General features: G+C 37.9%; 1 protein-coding gene across 2 annotated transcripts in view; it reads left to right on the forward strand.

Moving 5' to 3' along the window:
• The window catches only part of PCSK5 (proprotein convertase subtilisin/kexin type 5), a 253671-nt gene that overhangs the window by 165987 nt on the left and 70801 nt on the right, over nucleotides 1–16883 (forward strand). For both annotated transcript variants that reach the window (XM_087741708.1, XM_087741709.1), the window contains exons 13-15: nucleotides 7867–8003; nucleotides 15136–15279; nucleotides 16749–16851. In XM_087741708.1, coding sequence (XP_087597834.1) covers nucleotides 7867–8003; nucleotides 15136–15279; nucleotides 16749–16851 — 384 coding nt within the window. The remainder of the gene's footprint in view (nucleotides 1–7866; nucleotides 8004–15135; nucleotides 15280–16748; nucleotides 16852–16883) is intronic.

A 16883-nucleotide genomic window follows, 5' to 3' on the forward strand; every position in this document is an offset into this window, starting at 1 on the left:
TTCTTAGGGTAAAGTGGTGGATATGGGCACAGTACTTTTCAAAATGGTATTTCAAGGCTTGTTTTATTTTGTCTTGCTGGAAGAAGTCTTACAGCTTAGTTGTGTTGCAATTAGTAGTATACTGAGTGTTGTTGAGCCTATATGTTTTAGCATCATGTTATAAAAAAACCTTGGAGTAGGAGTGTTGTTATTCACTAATATGTGAATTTAGTTATGAGGCATTTAATTTTTAAAGTATTATTGATAAGGGCATCAGAATAAATGCATTCAAGTACAAGTAGCATGCAGGGATGCATTGCCAGCAAGTGGTCTGGTTTTCTTTCTATAGGCAAAGGTCCCAGAGGCTGTTGTACATTGCTACTACCTGACTGAGACGCTTTTCTCAGACATACAAGACCTTTTAATGCACACATACATGATTAATAGCAGCAATACCAGCTGTTTTTACTGAACCCAGGGAAAACCTCATTGCTTTACCATTACTCATCTGGGTTTAATTTGAAACAGTTTGCTGGTAAAATGTCTTAAAGTGCAAAAGGTATATTTTACACTGTGCACTTCTTCTCCACCAGTTCTGGAAGAAGAGTCATTGCGTAGTTTCTGGTGCATTGACGAGTAGGTCCCTCAAGGCAATATCTGGCCTTTTTTCTGCATATTTTATCCTTAATGTTGGCATCCCCTAAAATGACTTCAGTAAGAAAACTTGTTAGTCAGAGATGTGGATTCCTTTGCAGGCATTTGGTGGATTACACTGTCACTGGCTTGAGCCTCATGTGCATTCTTCAAAAACTGCATTACAAAGAACATCTGCTTTGTTGTTTGGAAAGTACTAAACATGATTACATTGGATGTACTGCAGCAGAGGAAAATACAGGCTTGGAAAAACTGGCTGGTGTGAGGATGAGGCTACAGTTAAGTCCAAAGGGGAACAGTATCCCCTTTTTAAAAACAATGGATGGCCATTGGATTTGGCAGCATAGGTTTCTGAGTGTTTTTGAGACGTACCAAGGCCAGTTCTAACAGACACTCAGTACAGGGGGGCTATGGAGGAGAAGCTAAATATAAAGACGATAGAAGAAAACTTAGGGCTTGTTTGTCTCCCACTGAAGTCATGGATTGTTTAGTTCTTGCCCTTTAAATTTAAAGCAGCTGCTGCCATTTGAACTGTGTAACTGAAATTTTTTAGCCACGTGGTGGCAAGTTTCCAGGCCACTAGCTTCCTATGCTTATATGGCACTGACATTAATAATACCTCTGTTCAGTAACAAAGGCAAGTATTTTCGTGACCATCTTTTCCCTATCATGAAACCTTAGATAATCAGTAAATTTTGATAATACCCTCTTCTGCGGGAAACTCTTAGATCAAAACCAAGGTATTCTCATCTAAGCTTACTTGCTAGTTTGCTTCATAAAAAGTCTTGGTAATCAGAAGTAGAGGAATCCTTTTCTTTATAGAAAAGGAGCACATTTTGATTTCTGGACTGGTTCATCTTACATCTTTATTGCAGTTTACACATTATACTCTCATAACAAAAGCAACATTTTATGTATCCAAATATGATGAAAAGGGTAGGGCCAACCTTCATGTTGAGTCTCACTGTTACAGTAACTGAAAAGGACTCTGTGGTGGTTTTATGAAGTCCAGGATGAGTAAACAATAATCCTCTGCTTGTACTATGTCTACAGGATGAAGCAGTTCTTGGAAAACTATTTCTCCCAACTTACACTTGCTATGTTTTATTTCCTTCAGGTTGTCTATACCTTTTTTTCTTTTTTTTTATTTCAGGGGGCGGGGTGAATAGGCATCCCTCTACCTTTCTACCATCCATTCTTTGAACAATTGCAATGTCAATACCTCTGAAAATCCTTTTTGTTACACCCTGGCAGTATTAGCAGTAGATAGGGTGGGGAGTTCTGGGGATACTACAGACACAACATCAATTTTAAAAAAAAAGTAAACTTTCTTGTTATCAAAGAGGGGAAAAAATACGGTTCATTTGACCAGCTGTGCAGAAAAGACTAACGGGGTTTATGTGAAAAAGAGTAAATGAATGCATGTAAGTGACACTATCCTCCATGTAATTCTAAAACTGATCCTGGAACCTGCTCAAAGAAAAATGTGGAAGAAGAATGAAATGCAGTATATCTGAGATTCAGAGTGACAGATACCTTTCTTTGATGACTTACACTAGTAAAGAATTCATCAGGGATCTGCAGAGTAGGCATGTATTGGCTTTTAGAATTCAATACCTCAAGTTCAGTTTTAGTGGAACATCACAACCCATTATTATTGGATGCAGGGGAAAAATAGTGACATAGTGACAAAGGATGAGGAAAAGTCTGAGGTACCTAATGCCTTCTTTGCCTCAGTCTTTAATAGTCAGACCAGTTGTTCTTGGCTTACCCAGCCCCCTGAGCTAGAAGACAGGGACGGGGAGCAGAATGAAGCCCCATAATCCAAGGGGAAATGGTTAGCGACCTGCTACACCACATAGATATCCACAAGACTCTGGGGCCGGATGGGATCCACCCAAGGGTACTGAGGGAGCTGGTGGAAGTGCTCACCAAGCCACTTTCCATCATCTATCAGCAGTACTGGCTAACCGGGGAGGTCCCAGTTGACTGGAGGTTAGCAAATGTGACACCCATCTACAAGAAGGGCTGGAAGGAGGATCTGGGAAACTACAGGCCTGTCAGTCTGACCTCAGTGCCAGGGAATGTTATGAAGCAGATCATCCTGAGTGCTATCACGTGGCACGTACAGGACAACCAGGGGATCAGGCCCAGTCAGCATCGGTTTATGAAAGGCAGGTCCTCCTGATCTCCTTCTGTGACAAGGTGACCCGCTTAGTGGATGAGGGGAAGGCTGTGGATGTTGTCTACCTGGACTTTAGTAAGGTTGACACCATTTCCCACCACATTTTCCTGGAGAAACTGGCTGCTCATGGCTTGGACAGGCATACTCTTTGCTGGGTAAAAAACTGGCTGGATGGCTGGGCCCAAAGGGTTGTGGTGAATGGAGTTAAATCCAGTTGGCAGCCATTCACAAGTGGTGTTCCCCAAGACTCAGTATTGGGGCCGGTTCTGTTTAATATCTTTATCAATGATCTGGACATGGGGATCGAGTGCTCCCCCAATAAGTTTGCAGATGACACCAAGTTGGGTGGGAGTGTTGATCTGCTGGAGGGTAGGAAGACTCTACAGAGGGATCTGGACAGGCTGGATCAATGGGCTGAGGCCAACTGTAGGAGGTTCAGCAAGGCTAAAAGTGCTGGGTCCTGCCCTTGGGTCTCAACAACCCCATGCAACGGTACAGGCTTAGGGAAGAGTGGCTGGAAAGCTGCCTGGCAGAAAAGGGCCTGGGGGTGTTGGTCAACAGCCAGCTGAATATGAGCCAGCAATGTGCCCAGGTGGCCAAGAAGGCCAATGGTATCCTGGCTTGTATCAGAAATAGTGTGGCCAGCAGGACTAGGGAAGTGATCGTCCCCCTGTACTTGGCAACATCTTTATCACGGCAGCTCAGAGATCTCCATTGCTTCATAAAATTAACTGTCATAATCAGATGTAAAATGGAAATTAAAAGAAAAAAAAGTGTATGCATACATTTTAAATAAATCTTCTTTATATCCACATCCAGAAGTTTTAAGTGATCTTCCCTGACACATGTAGGTGAGAAAGCTTCTGAAGTGTGCATGTGCTCCCTGGCCATTTCTTTTTTTCCTGAATACTTCAGTGCAGGTGGGCAGTAGTGTCTGGCTGAAGCTCTGGTTAAGTCAGTTTGGGCTGTCTGCAGTTCCTCAAGGGCTACATCTCACAGGGAGCTGGTGGTTCAACTCTGTGGAGAAGAGCTGCTCTAAGGAGAATAGTTGACCAAAGCATTTTCAGGTGCACGCCTCAGGAAGGCACTCCGTACTCTTTTCAAACTGTGAGCTCACTTCAAGTCTTGTGGCCAACGAGACTAGTAGGCAAGGACCACTTGCCTGTCAGGCTGCCAATTTAGTAGGCTGGAGCACATCATAAACAAAGACTGCTTCTACAGAGGAGCAAATAGCCTTCTCTTGCCCCCTACTCCATTGCAGCCCCAGCCATCAGCCAGTGCAGGACTTCCTGGCTCTCGATGTGGTCAGTTCAATATACAAGCATGGCTGTCAGTCAGGTGCAGCTGCACCTCCTGAGATGAAAAAAAAGATCCTGATAATAAAAAGAGCTCCTTTTATGCATTTACCTTTTATTGTTCATGATCAGTGATGGCGGTGTTACCAAATGGATCCCCTACCCCAACTGCCCTTTCTCACATGAAATTAAAAATTAAAACAAATTAAAACGAATTCTTCTCAGCATTTAGGAACTTAGAGATTCTTTGCTAAAAAGCTGACACACTTATTTTTAACGCTAGTAGATTTAGCTGTGAGAGATTAGCCTTATATTCCCAGTTGTGGAATTCCAAGAAAGTGGCTAATTGCCTTCCTCTGGGTCTAAAATTTGATTACAGATGAATATTTCTGCTTGAAGTTATATTCTTAAATGGAAGGGTGATGCAATTTCTAGGCTGAAATGGTGGCAGTAGAAGAGGCCAAGACTCTTGAATTTGTTTTAAGGCAATAATTATTTTACTCTGCACTCTGTAACATATATATTCTTATATAGACCTACATATGGCATGTGATGAGTATGTCATAAAATTTCTCAGAGAGAGAAGGGTCATTATTTTTAAATGTAATGCTATTCATTGTAAGCAGCAGCCCATAATTAGTTTCTCTGGATATAGTCAGTCATGTAGTCACATCCATCCTAACTTGAATGTCCTGTTACTAAGAGAGGTCACCTGAGTAACTGAATAACAGATCTGGCATTCTGTTGTGGTTATGTTAACAAATAAGTTATAAATATTCAAATGCTGTTACTCACTTTGGTACTTAAAAGCATGTTACATGCATGAGCACAGGTGTTGCAGATCTATATGATCATGGTCATAAAAATTAGCAGATTATTCTAATAATCTTGTTTAACTATTTTAATCTATAATAACCTGAAATAGTCAACTAACAGTTCATCAGACCATATACTAATAATTTACTAGTCCATGGTAAGCTGTGTGTAACTGTGGCCTTAATATGAATTTTGACTCAGTATCAGTCTGACAAATAACAAAACCAATTAACTATCTGGACTGGATCCATGCTCCTTAAAGGATCCTATTCCATATGTATTTCTTTCTAAATAAGAAAAAGTACACCTGAACATTTGATCATTTCATTCATTCAACACCACTGAAAGGGAAATGCATGTACTGCCTCACAGGTTCTTTGATTTGAGTTTAGTGCGTAAGCAGAGCAACACAAAAATACTTGAACAACATACACACACAGACAGCCTCAGAGTCACTTTCTACTTTTTTTTAACTGTTCTTTTGATCTGTCTGTAGCTTTTTGACTCGTTTGTAGAATCTTTTGTAGAAACACAGTTCATACATTAAAAGATTCCAATTTAAACCTTACTTTATAAAATTCAAACCTTTCCCAAAGAAATATTCTTTCCAAAAACTAGTCAATTTTCTATGAAAGAATATTAACAGATTTTCCCCATTTCCATGAATGGAGATATGAAAGCTTACAGTTTCAGCCATAGCATATTTTAGGTAAAGGTGGTTTTATATACCTATGATAAAGTCATAAGGAATTTTTGTCTCTCTCCCAAAATTACTTAAAAGAATAATGCACTATTAAAATGGAAATCTGACAGCAATTTAAAATTCCAAAACATGACAAATAAACACCCTTAAACAAAAATACTATGGGAAATATTGGACTAATTGCAGTAAAAATAAACAGCGACTTGTGTTTCTATGTATGTGAATGGAAGCCCAGTGAACATAGAATTTACAGTATAATTGCACGGTACTTACATAATACTATATAATTTAGTTGCCACAATGGCAAAGAGGAATATTGCTTCCTTGATGGATTGACAGGGTGTTTAGAAAGTAATACATTAGTTATAAGCAAAACACGGTATGACAATTTGACTAACTGTTGGAAATAACCTACATAATTACTTAAATTGAACATACCCACATGCAAACACTGGGTAATAACTGCGTAATGGTTTCTACCCTTTCAGTAAATGATGTGTGCCATGTGTTTGTGAGATTTGCTGTATTCAAACAACTGATTTAACAGTGACATGAAACAGGCCAATTCTGCTGGCAGAATATATATATGTATATACACGCATAGACACACACACACACAGAGTCACAGAACTGTGTGAGAAGAAAATCTCATGCAATTATCACTGCAAATGAAGCCTAATTCTAATTATATATCTATATTTTAATTTAATGTTATCAACACTAATAAAAAAGTGTATTATTATAGGCATTCATTTAAAATGGAAAAAGGTTGCACAAATGAGAGCATGAAAATCGGCTTTGGACTGAGTCCTATAAAGTATACCAGGCATGCAGGTCCATACAGGTCCTATTGAACTAAGTGTGGATACACAGTACCTGACTCCATGCCTTTGACTGACCAAAGTTTTCAGCAAGAAGTATGGCATTTTATTCACATCCTGTGTGGCGATTTTTACCAGAGATTGACACATACTCACATTGCTACAAAAGTATCCTGCTTTCCCAATGTTTGCTGAACTTCACAACTTTTTGAGAATAGAGCCTGAAATTAGCTTAGAAAATAACAGTAAAGAATCAAGCGAGTGTAAAATTTCGTAATATTTTTGTAGTCTAATACTAAATTTTTCTCTACTTTATGGAAAAGGGTTTTAAATCTATTGGATTTTCTACTGTGGAGATCTTGTTTTACAAAAAATATTTATGCATAGCTATTACCAGTGGAATTTTCACACATAAAGACCAAATTAAAATAGTGATAAATATATATACATACATATATATGTGTGTGTATATATAACTATTTTTTAAAGCTGAGCGTGCTGTTTTATTGGAGGCAACAGTCTTGATTAGAATGCACCTCCCGTCAATAGCTTTGGAGTACCAGGCAACATGCTGTAAGCACTGAATAAAAGTGCAAATTCTCTTGTGTCTTTCCAAAATCTCATTAATAAATTCCAGTTTTAGGTAATAAAATCTCTGGCCAGTCCTCCTTTCCTTTGCCCCATGGGATCAGCATCACATTGCAGCGTCTGAACTGGGCCCCCATACTAGAAATTATTGTAATCCAGGCCTAAGCTCCAACCTCTTCACCCAAGACCTGGGTAATTAAATTATGGTAATGTTAGTTAGATGAAACTATCAGATGCCATTAGCCTCTCATTTTTACCCAAACTCAATTCTGTCAAGTGTTTGAAGAGAGTGATACCTTGGTCATTTGAGGATTAAGACCAATGTCTCAGTTACATTTTATTTCCTCACAAGAAGTCACATATATTGAATTGCTAATATTGTCTCAATCATGTAATACTTTTTATTGGTTTTAAACCAATCCAAAGCCAAAAATAAATGTTACATAAATTTTCCAACTTATGAGTTGTTTGTATTTACATCAAGCTGTTAAAGCAGTGGATATGCTGTATTGTATGCACTTTTCTCAAGACACATGAATCCTATTAAACAGTATTAACAATATTTTCTTTTTGCAATGAATTCTCTTTCCATTCTCTTCCATGTTATGACAAATGATGGCATGTAAAGAATCTCTTCCATCAAAACAACAAGAAACTGTTGAATGTACTTGAAATATGTGTGGGAAAACCATCATGAGCAACGTTATGTAAAGGCACAGATGAATGAACTGGCTAATTAGTACATCATTCAAGAGTTTGCAGACTTGGAGGCTTAGCTCCCCAAATGAAATGGTTCACTTAAAATAATGTCATGATTTATTTTAGGCTATTTGATCATTCCATGGAAGGATTCAAAAACTGGGAGTTTATGACTACTCACTGCTGGAGTGAAAAAGCAGCAGGTGACTGGATCTTGGAAATCTGTGACACTCCATCTCAGCTGAGAAATTTCAAGACTCCGGGTATGACTCTAACCTTTATTTGGGCTCAGTGAATTCAGAAGAATGCTTGCAGTTGCTAATACTGCCTTGACTGTTTTCCAACTTTTATTTACAGCTGGAACATCTCACCAGTTTTAGAGTGAAGGCAGAGCTGTGAAGAGCATTATTCTTAATTTCAGTTATCAATACACTCTTCATTTTTATGTTGCTGTTGTTTGCCATTTAAGAGACATGGTTCTCTTTTATTCTGAACTTACTTCTTGTTTCCATGGAGAATTTAATCTTCTCAGGGGTAAACTGCCCTCTTTCTTGCAGTCACATGTGTTGCCTCGAAGTATAAAAAAAGACTTTGGCCATTTAGAACTACATCATACCAGACATGAATTCTTCAGGCAGAGACAGACCACTGTACCATCTGACAGGTTACCAAGAGTCAGTGCTTTAAACAAAGCCAGATCTTTACTAGCCGCAGTTTTCAAGGAAAAACATATGAAGCTGAATGTGCCACATTTTAAATAAGTTATACTATCTCCATATGCAGGCATCTGTTTTCTTGGATGTTGAATATAGATTTATCAGACAGGTCTTCAACGTAAGTTAGAGCAGCACAGAGTTACTCTGCTGTATTCATATTGCCTGTGACATTCACAGCTGATGTAGGGCCCGTATTTGCTTGGCCTATATCAGCTATATGGGACTCAGGGATTTATTTTCATGTTGTTTCTCTTTGCTTTGTATTTTTTATCCTACCCATAAGAAAAAGTGTCATTTATCTCTAGTCTAGTTGTTTACACAACTAGAAAATCCCGCTATGCAAGAGAAAGAAATTCATGGCTTGCTACCACTGGTAGGTTGCATTGTGCTCCTGTGTGTATGGGCAGAGTGCTCAGACCTGGCATTCGTCCACTCACGAACTGTGCTCTTAGTAAGAATTTTTGAGGCTACAGACATTCTTCTGCTTTTAATTCCCACTGCACAGTTCAGTTTCATTCACATATTTCAGTATGAGCACTTTTTGAAAAAAACGGAGATTGGGAGAGGGGCTTTCAGAGACTCATGGGAGTACATGCTTACTTCTATTCGCTGGTTATGAGAGATGAGTATATACTTGCCTTTGGACTTATGGAAAATTTAAACCTTAGAAACCATTTTGAAATAGATACATTATACACAGACAAAAATACCACTGTTTATGCATGAATACTGAATGAATATAGTCCTTCGTTCAGAGCCCCACATCAAAGTAAGTGGAAACCCTTTAATAAAAATAGTCAAAGGTGAAATATCACTTCAGCAAATAATCTAGATTAAAACATGTTAGAGAGACGACTACTACTGATGTATTGGAAATCATTTATCACTAAATCTAAATTAACACTTACTCTGATGGGACAGCATGTCAGAATGCAATAATATTACATTGGAAGTGATAAATCTAGATGACTACTGCTTTCTGATAGATAAAAATTAATTACAAGAATTCTGCTATGAAATATATTTAGGTCTACAATGACATTAGCAATAGAATTGGTTTATAATTCAGTCAAATAAAAGATACATTCCATCTCAGGCAGCTAAGTAAACTCACAAAGCAGTAAGAGTTTTCTAATTGATTTGCTAAAAATCAGTTCTGAATTTTAAGACATAGATATTAACTTAAAGTACTTGAAGCTATAAAAATATAATTTTGTGAACTTAACAACAGGGGATTTTTAAGTACATTTGTTCCTGAATTAGTAGGTTATTGGAAGTCATTAAAACTATTCAAATGTGCCTTGCTAAGTACTTTTATTGTTTCTACTACATGAAAAAGCACACATAAAGAAACGTTGACTAAAATGCAAACTGAAGTGCTTAAAAGCTTTGAGTTTAAAATAAGAAAGGCTAGTGTTATAGGGCATGTACATGTAGCTGATCTTCTAGAAGAATGTTAATTGTCCAAGAAAGGCCCATTAATGTTTCTGGCACCAGATATGGAGATGGAGTACTTTTGTCTTCCTCTTGGTTGAAATTTGGTTTGTTACATTATACAGTTTGGAATGAAGCCTATGTGCAGTTCAGCTGTTCAAGGTAAATGTGCGTTTCTGGGAGGCCAGCCGGTCCAATCACTCCTGCAGCTTACAAACTCTCTAGGACTATTTCCATCATGACTTTGAGCAAGCCAGGGCACAGGAGGAATTCTAATGTGTGAACATGGAGTTGTCCAGTCTCCTTCCTATTCCAAGTATTGCATAGGCCAAACTCAACTGGGTTTATACATTTTACTTCAAACAAAAATGAACCCTGTCATTTCAAAATTAAGACAAAATGGAAGGGCTGATTTTATGCTGCTCTAGATAATTTTCTGTCTAAAAGATCTAACACGCAGATCAGCCTCACTCAACTGTTGTTGAAATTGGTGGAATTGAATGAGAATTTTAGTTCTTTATTTCTGGTCTTCATTAGCAGAGTTACGTTCTTTTTAATGCAGCAGATGGCCAGATAGCCAGTCTCTCTGCTTTTTAAAAAAGTTTCTCTGCCTGCCTGACCATCAAATCATATTCTCTTACTGCCTGTCTCAGTTTTCTGCATAACCTGAATTTTTTTTTAGAATGCTAAACCAGCAGTCATAAGCCAAAGTTTTTAAAACCTGTTATGTAACATGAGGCAAATAATTCTCTATTGAAGACCAAGATGATCAGTGTGATTTTCAAAATTGCTGAGCAGTGAACAACTTTTTAATAAAGTCTGTGGTAACTCTAGGGTGGCCAGTGTCATTTAAATGTCAGCTGTATACTCAAGTGGTTAACTTTAAGCACGGCATTTTGAAGATCTTGATTGTCATCCTCTAGAGCTCTGAAAGGAAAAAACAGTATTGCCAGGGTTTCGATTTTCACTTCATTTTTATCTGCACTGATCACTTCTCACCATGGTTTTGCAGCGGTGAAAAGTTCTTAGCTAAGTGATCCTAGTTGCACCAGTAAAGGCAGAGCAAAGTTTCCAGTACACTAAAAAGGGGTATTCATTAAATGTATTTGGAAAAGCAGACATAGACTGTGAGCTGAACTGTTCAGGGATTTGGGGTGAAGTTTGCTGTTTGGGGTTTTTTTTTTATTTTCAGTGCTTTAGAATTTGATAGAGGGGAGGTATTAAACAACAACAAAGTAACTTGATTTTAATCAGATTACTGAAAAGAGACAAAAATCAATGATTTTCAACTCCATCTTGCGCTTGTTATTCCTGACGCAGCCAGGAATGTCTCTGGCTTAAGGACAAGTTAGGGTAGCTCTTCACCTTTGTGTGTACCAGAACCCATGGTTCGTCCTACAGATATGAAGGAGAACCACAGTGCAACACATTTCAAATGTTTCCCTCTTCTCTCTCCCTGGCATGCTCCCTGTATTAAAGCCTAGAAAAGAGGTACCATGGAGCAATTTTGCAAACTGTTCATCTGGGCTATTCTCCAGACATCTTCTACAGCACTTTTATGTCATCAGGACAGTCTAAAAGTGGCCAGCTAAATTTCCAGCTTTACATGTTAAAAGCTGTTCCTGCACACTCCTGATTTACATATGTAGTCATATAGATCTTACTGATTTATTGATTTCAATACTTTATATATACTCTTGTCAGTGCTACAGTGGCTAATCTCATGGGACTGATTTCTTTTGCTCTGTGAGGACTAAGGCCTACACACCCAATTCTGGAAGAAAAGGGGCAGTGAGGCCAGGGGATGTGGACAAAGTAGACCAGCCCAGCCAAGGGTTGTGGAGGAAGTTGTTACACTGAAGGAATCCTGCTTTACTTTCTTCTAACCGCAGTGTGAAACAGTGCTTGAGACTGATTAGGTTTTTACATGCATTTGGATTTCACAAGATGCAGTCTGGTTGTGAATTTGGATCCTGGTTCATGTATACTGTCTAGTAATAAGTTCCTTCAACTTTCTAGAGCGGTGATTGCCCTGTGATGGAAGCTGTCCAGTAACACTTCTGTTCAGAAAGATTTGAAAGTGCCTGCCATATATCAGTGGTGGATAAACTCAGCTGTTTGGGCATGTCAGGGTTAGTCTTCGCATTGAACAGAACATGAAGTAAACAAAAGGTGCTTAAACACCATTTATGGTGCCTCTCCGGTTTATCACTGTAGCCTGCAGTTTATCATCACACTGATATCACCATCATGCCTGTTTCTTGTTTCTGTTGTGTGCGTGTGTTTGTTTAGCTATTGAAAGGTCTTATAATTAAGAGCTGCAGTTTTCCTGTAATCAAATTGAGAACAAAGAGCCAACATGTCATCATATCCCTGCATTGGCAAGGTAATGCCACATCTGTTACCCGTAAAGAAATGCAGGGTCCAGTTCATAAAAGCAGTGCATGTGATTTCTGCATTTAATTCTGTAGAGTTTATGGAGGTGGACATGTGCTTGCTGTGAAACACTGTGATATACCCTTTCTCCTATACATACAATATGGGACCCCTGTCTCATACGAAATAAAAGCAGGGTAAAGGATTATTCTAGCCAAACTAAATTATGGAATCAGCCAAAAATGGGGAAAGAAAGATTTTGGCTTAAATATAAGCACTTTATTTATTCATTATAAAAGTGTGTGTGTATGTATATATACTTAGTTACTGAAATATTTTCATTGTCCAAATTAAACCTGCCTTGAGGCAGACTTCATTTATTTGCTGGCAAGTCACTTGAATTTTTCCCCTCCTTTTTTACTGAACCATTCTTAAAAGGCAACTAATCTCCTGAGAGACCCTGCATTATTCCCCTTGCTGCCCTTTTGCATTAGGTGTATATTCAAAGCACCAGTCCTTCCTGCAGTAATGTTAGTACACGCCCTTCCATGTGTGTGGAGTCCAGACACAACACACTGTACCTGAGCAGCATCTTTACCTGTGGTTATTTTTAGTGGGTCCTTGCAAAGACTTTTTTCTAGTATTCAGTATTTTTAGGAAGAAGTATAAAATCAGCCCTTGGAAAGTCTAGTGATCTTTGGAGCATAATAATGACAAGGATGAAAAGATCTGAACAACTTAGCAAAACACACATTTTTGATTGCATCCAATATATAGTAGTCCATATGCTGTAGAAGTGGGTTAACACAAAAAGGACAGAGACTGTATGTGGATGAGCTGTAGCTTTGAAAAGGCTTTAGAGATGACTACATATGTGATTAAAAATGAGCTCCCTGTGTGACTCCTTTCCTAAAAAGAAAAGTGCCTTTAAGGACCCAGCTGAATCACTCTAAAGATCATTGAGAGATAACTTGATCCCCACATGTCTATATAGGAAGAAATCATGTGCTTTGGTTCTTTTTAATCTAGTGGGCACTAAAAAGCTACATGGATGTGAGCTAGTGGTAGGAAAAGACAAATTGAAAATAAGGTGCATGCAGTTCTACAGCCAAGATAATTAGCCAGTAGTTTGGCAAGCAGGTTTGGTAGACTCTTCATCAGTTAATTTTTTTAAATCAGGATTGAATGTCTCTTTAAAACTAGTAATGCTTTGCTTTAGATGTGAAGAGTTGGAAGCTACTGTGTGAAACAACTGTCATGTGATGTATTGTCTTGCCTATAGTTTCTTCTCAAAAACTGAGTAAAGGGCAGAGAAGGTTTCATACAAAGTATAGAGATTTCTGTCACAGAAAGATTAAACTGAAGTGGCAAGAGACAGAGAGATAACAGAGATTCCCATCTTTAACCCCAGTATAAACCATTTAAAAGAACTGGGATATCATCTGTCAGATTGTGGTTTTGCTTGTTGTTGCTTACTGCTTGAAGGTTGAATGTAAAAGCAGAGACATAATGTATTGTCTTGGTTGTGTCAATGGAGGATACCAGATAACATTGGGAAAAATACAGAAAGTCACTTGTAAAAGTCAAAGTAATTTGCTTGCACAGGTTGGAAGAGTCCAAGCGAACAATATGAAACCTCAAATTATTAAGTATCATTAAAATGAAAGAAAAGGAAGATTACTTGAATTTAATTTTACATGACGTATACTAAATGAGTTTCTTGAGAAGAGACATACCTGGATTGCATTTCTTTTTAAGTAATAGTTCTAAGGGAAGAGTATTTTAACCACAGAACAGCCTCCAAAACAGGATCTTTCAAATTCAGAAAAGAAACACTTCCTGCTCCTCTGTTTCTTTTCTCTTCTGATGAGAATTTACATTTACAACTAGCTACTCTAACATAAATAAATATAATCAAGAGAATAGGACAAGACCAAACTTACGTTCTATCTTTTCAAGTAGGGATGTGGGTTTTGTGCATCATTACATTAGGCATTATTTCAGGCCTGAGTCCTTTTGCTCTTTCTCAGAATCAATTCACCAGGTAGTATAGACAGAAAGGTGGGAACTGGAAGTTCAACTTTGTGTCCTGACAGCCTGAACTGATGGCTTGATACACATTTACCTTTTTATTCTTCCACAAAAAAACTTGCTAAAAAGTCAGATGATATTTCAGGCAGGCAAACATGTTATTCTTTCCTTACTCATGTACTGAGAGGATAAAATATTAGTGATGAATGCAGACAATGCAGTGATATATCTGCCAAATAATTAGGGCAAATAAATAAGATATTATGCTGGTTTGGGAGGGGACACTGATATTCTGACATAGAGATTTTAAAAGAAGTTTTTTCCTGTTCATCGAGATGTGTCTTCTAAGCCAATGAAAAGTACTCTTGAGTAATAAATGGAATGTAACCCCTTTCTTAAGTCAGAATTCTGAATACAGCTAGTTAGCTAAGAGATCTCAAATAATAATTACTGGATAATTAATGTTCTGAGGGAAAGTGAAATCCAGAGCAAAAACTCCTTGTGGAGCACCATATATATCTCCCAAATAACTGTATGGCCAAAGGTTTTGGTTTTTATGGTTTATATTGAGTTCAACCCATGGTGCAAACTTTTACAGATCTACAAGAGGCTGGAGCACAATGAAAATACCATGTAAAAATCTTATTGAAGAAAGTATGCTTTCTCAGTTTATAGTGAAGCAGCGATTGCACTGTCTGTATTAAACTGAAGACACTTATTTGAAAAGCAACGCCTTCCATACCTGCTCACAAAGTCATGTTTACAAATTATATGTTTTTGTAAGACACAGAAAATAGAAACGGTTTCTAAAACTAGATTTTAAATACTTAACTTCTAGGCAAATTGAAAGAGTGGTCCTTAGTACTGTATGGAACATCCATCCAGCCTTACTCACCAAGACATGATTTTCCAAAAGTGGAAAGAGTGCGCTCTAGTCCAGTTGAAGACCCTACAGAGGATTATGGAACAGATGACTATTCAGGTGTGTACATTCATTTACTCTGATTGTGCATTTACTGAACACATAATAGGTTGAAGGAGTGACCGGAGACTCTGCATATGTAAAATGTTCAGTGAAGTGGATTCTTAATTTAAGATCAGAACTGTTTGCTTCATAATTTAAAGTTACATATTTTCATTTCATCCTTATGAGTTTTTAAGCGTAAAGTTATATATTTTTAAGGTATGCTTCACATACTATAACAAATGCTCTGCTTTTCATAGAAGTATACAAAAATACATATACACACATACGTACACGTATATATGAAGAACGCTATCTTCTACTTTTGTGTTGTTTCTCACTGATCCCTAAAGTTTTTCAACATTTTCATTAGACTTTGATATTGGCACTGCAAAATAAGTCAAGTTGGCAGTTTCCTACGTGTAATCCAACATTAGGAGCATCATGTAGATGGTTAGGGCTGATGAAGCTTAAGTATAGCTTGGGCAAGCAAACAGCAGGACAATGTTCAATTTAGAAGTTTCTGTTATACAGTTTCCTGCCACAGCATGTCAGACCCACAGTCCCTATTTTAGATTGAGAGCTGCTGAACTCCTTGTTTTGCTAGGTGATGAAACACTACTATCTCTGGTGTAAAGGTCACTAACTTCTTAAGTTTTTGCATGAAGCAAACTCACTTTACTTCAAGTTTACCTGATGTTAGGAGAAATTTCAAGGTGGCTGGCAAACTCAATGCATTTCATTCGTGAGACAGCAGTGATCCTGAAAGTTATAAATTCACCCACAGGCTTTGTTCACCTACATAAAAGCAAGAGTTGATGGTTCTCTCCTCCTGTAGGAGGAAAGACCTACTTGAAAACTGTAAACATAGAATCATAGAATATCTCGAGTTGGAAGGGACCCAAGAGGATCATTGAGTGCGGGTGAGATGGAAGACTTGCTAATCAGCAAGTATTAGCTGAGGCTTTTGCAGCACGTAGCAGCACAGAGGGAAGCACTTCTGGGCCCTGGTGGCTGGTTCAGTTAGGTTGTGGCAGCCACTTGAACCAGTTGTTACTCAGTTGGTAACCTGAGTAGCCACTGGTCATGTTGTTCATCATTTATGTTGACCTGATTGTTATAAGGGATTTTACTAATAATTCCTTATTATGAATTACAGAAGCCTTTGCATATTTCTGAATAAAATTCAGAATGATTTGTTACTCATTAGGAAAGCATCTGTCTTCTCATTGATGGATTCTATAGAGGATGCCACACTTGCTAAAAATTATAAATCATTGTGGATAAATAGTGAGGACAGGATTTGCAAGGTCTTCAGGTATAAAAAACTTTTCTTTTTGGTGGAGGCAAATTACTATTTGGAATTCAAATCAAACAGGGAAACAGAGTAATTACATTCTGCATTAAAATACTATGTGTTAAGGGGTGCTAAGTACTAAATGAGAAGTTTTAACCCCTTCCCCCCCTATATCCTGGTTTTGTTACAGGTCCCTGCAATGCAGAATGCAGTAAAGTAGGGTGTGATGGACCAGGACCAGATCATTGTACTGACTGTCTGCATTACTACTACAAATCTAAGAACAACACACGGTAAGACAAAGAGAAAAAATCTTTACTTCATA

This window comes from Nipponia nippon, unplaced genomic scaffold (assembly GCF_047370975.1).
Source record: "Nipponia nippon isolate SJK-2023a ecotype South Korea unplaced genomic scaffold, ASM4737097v1 scaffold_8, whole genome shotgun sequence".
NCBI classification, from domain to species: Eukaryota; Metazoa; Chordata; class Aves; order Pelecaniformes; family Threskiornithidae; genus Nipponia; species Nipponia nippon.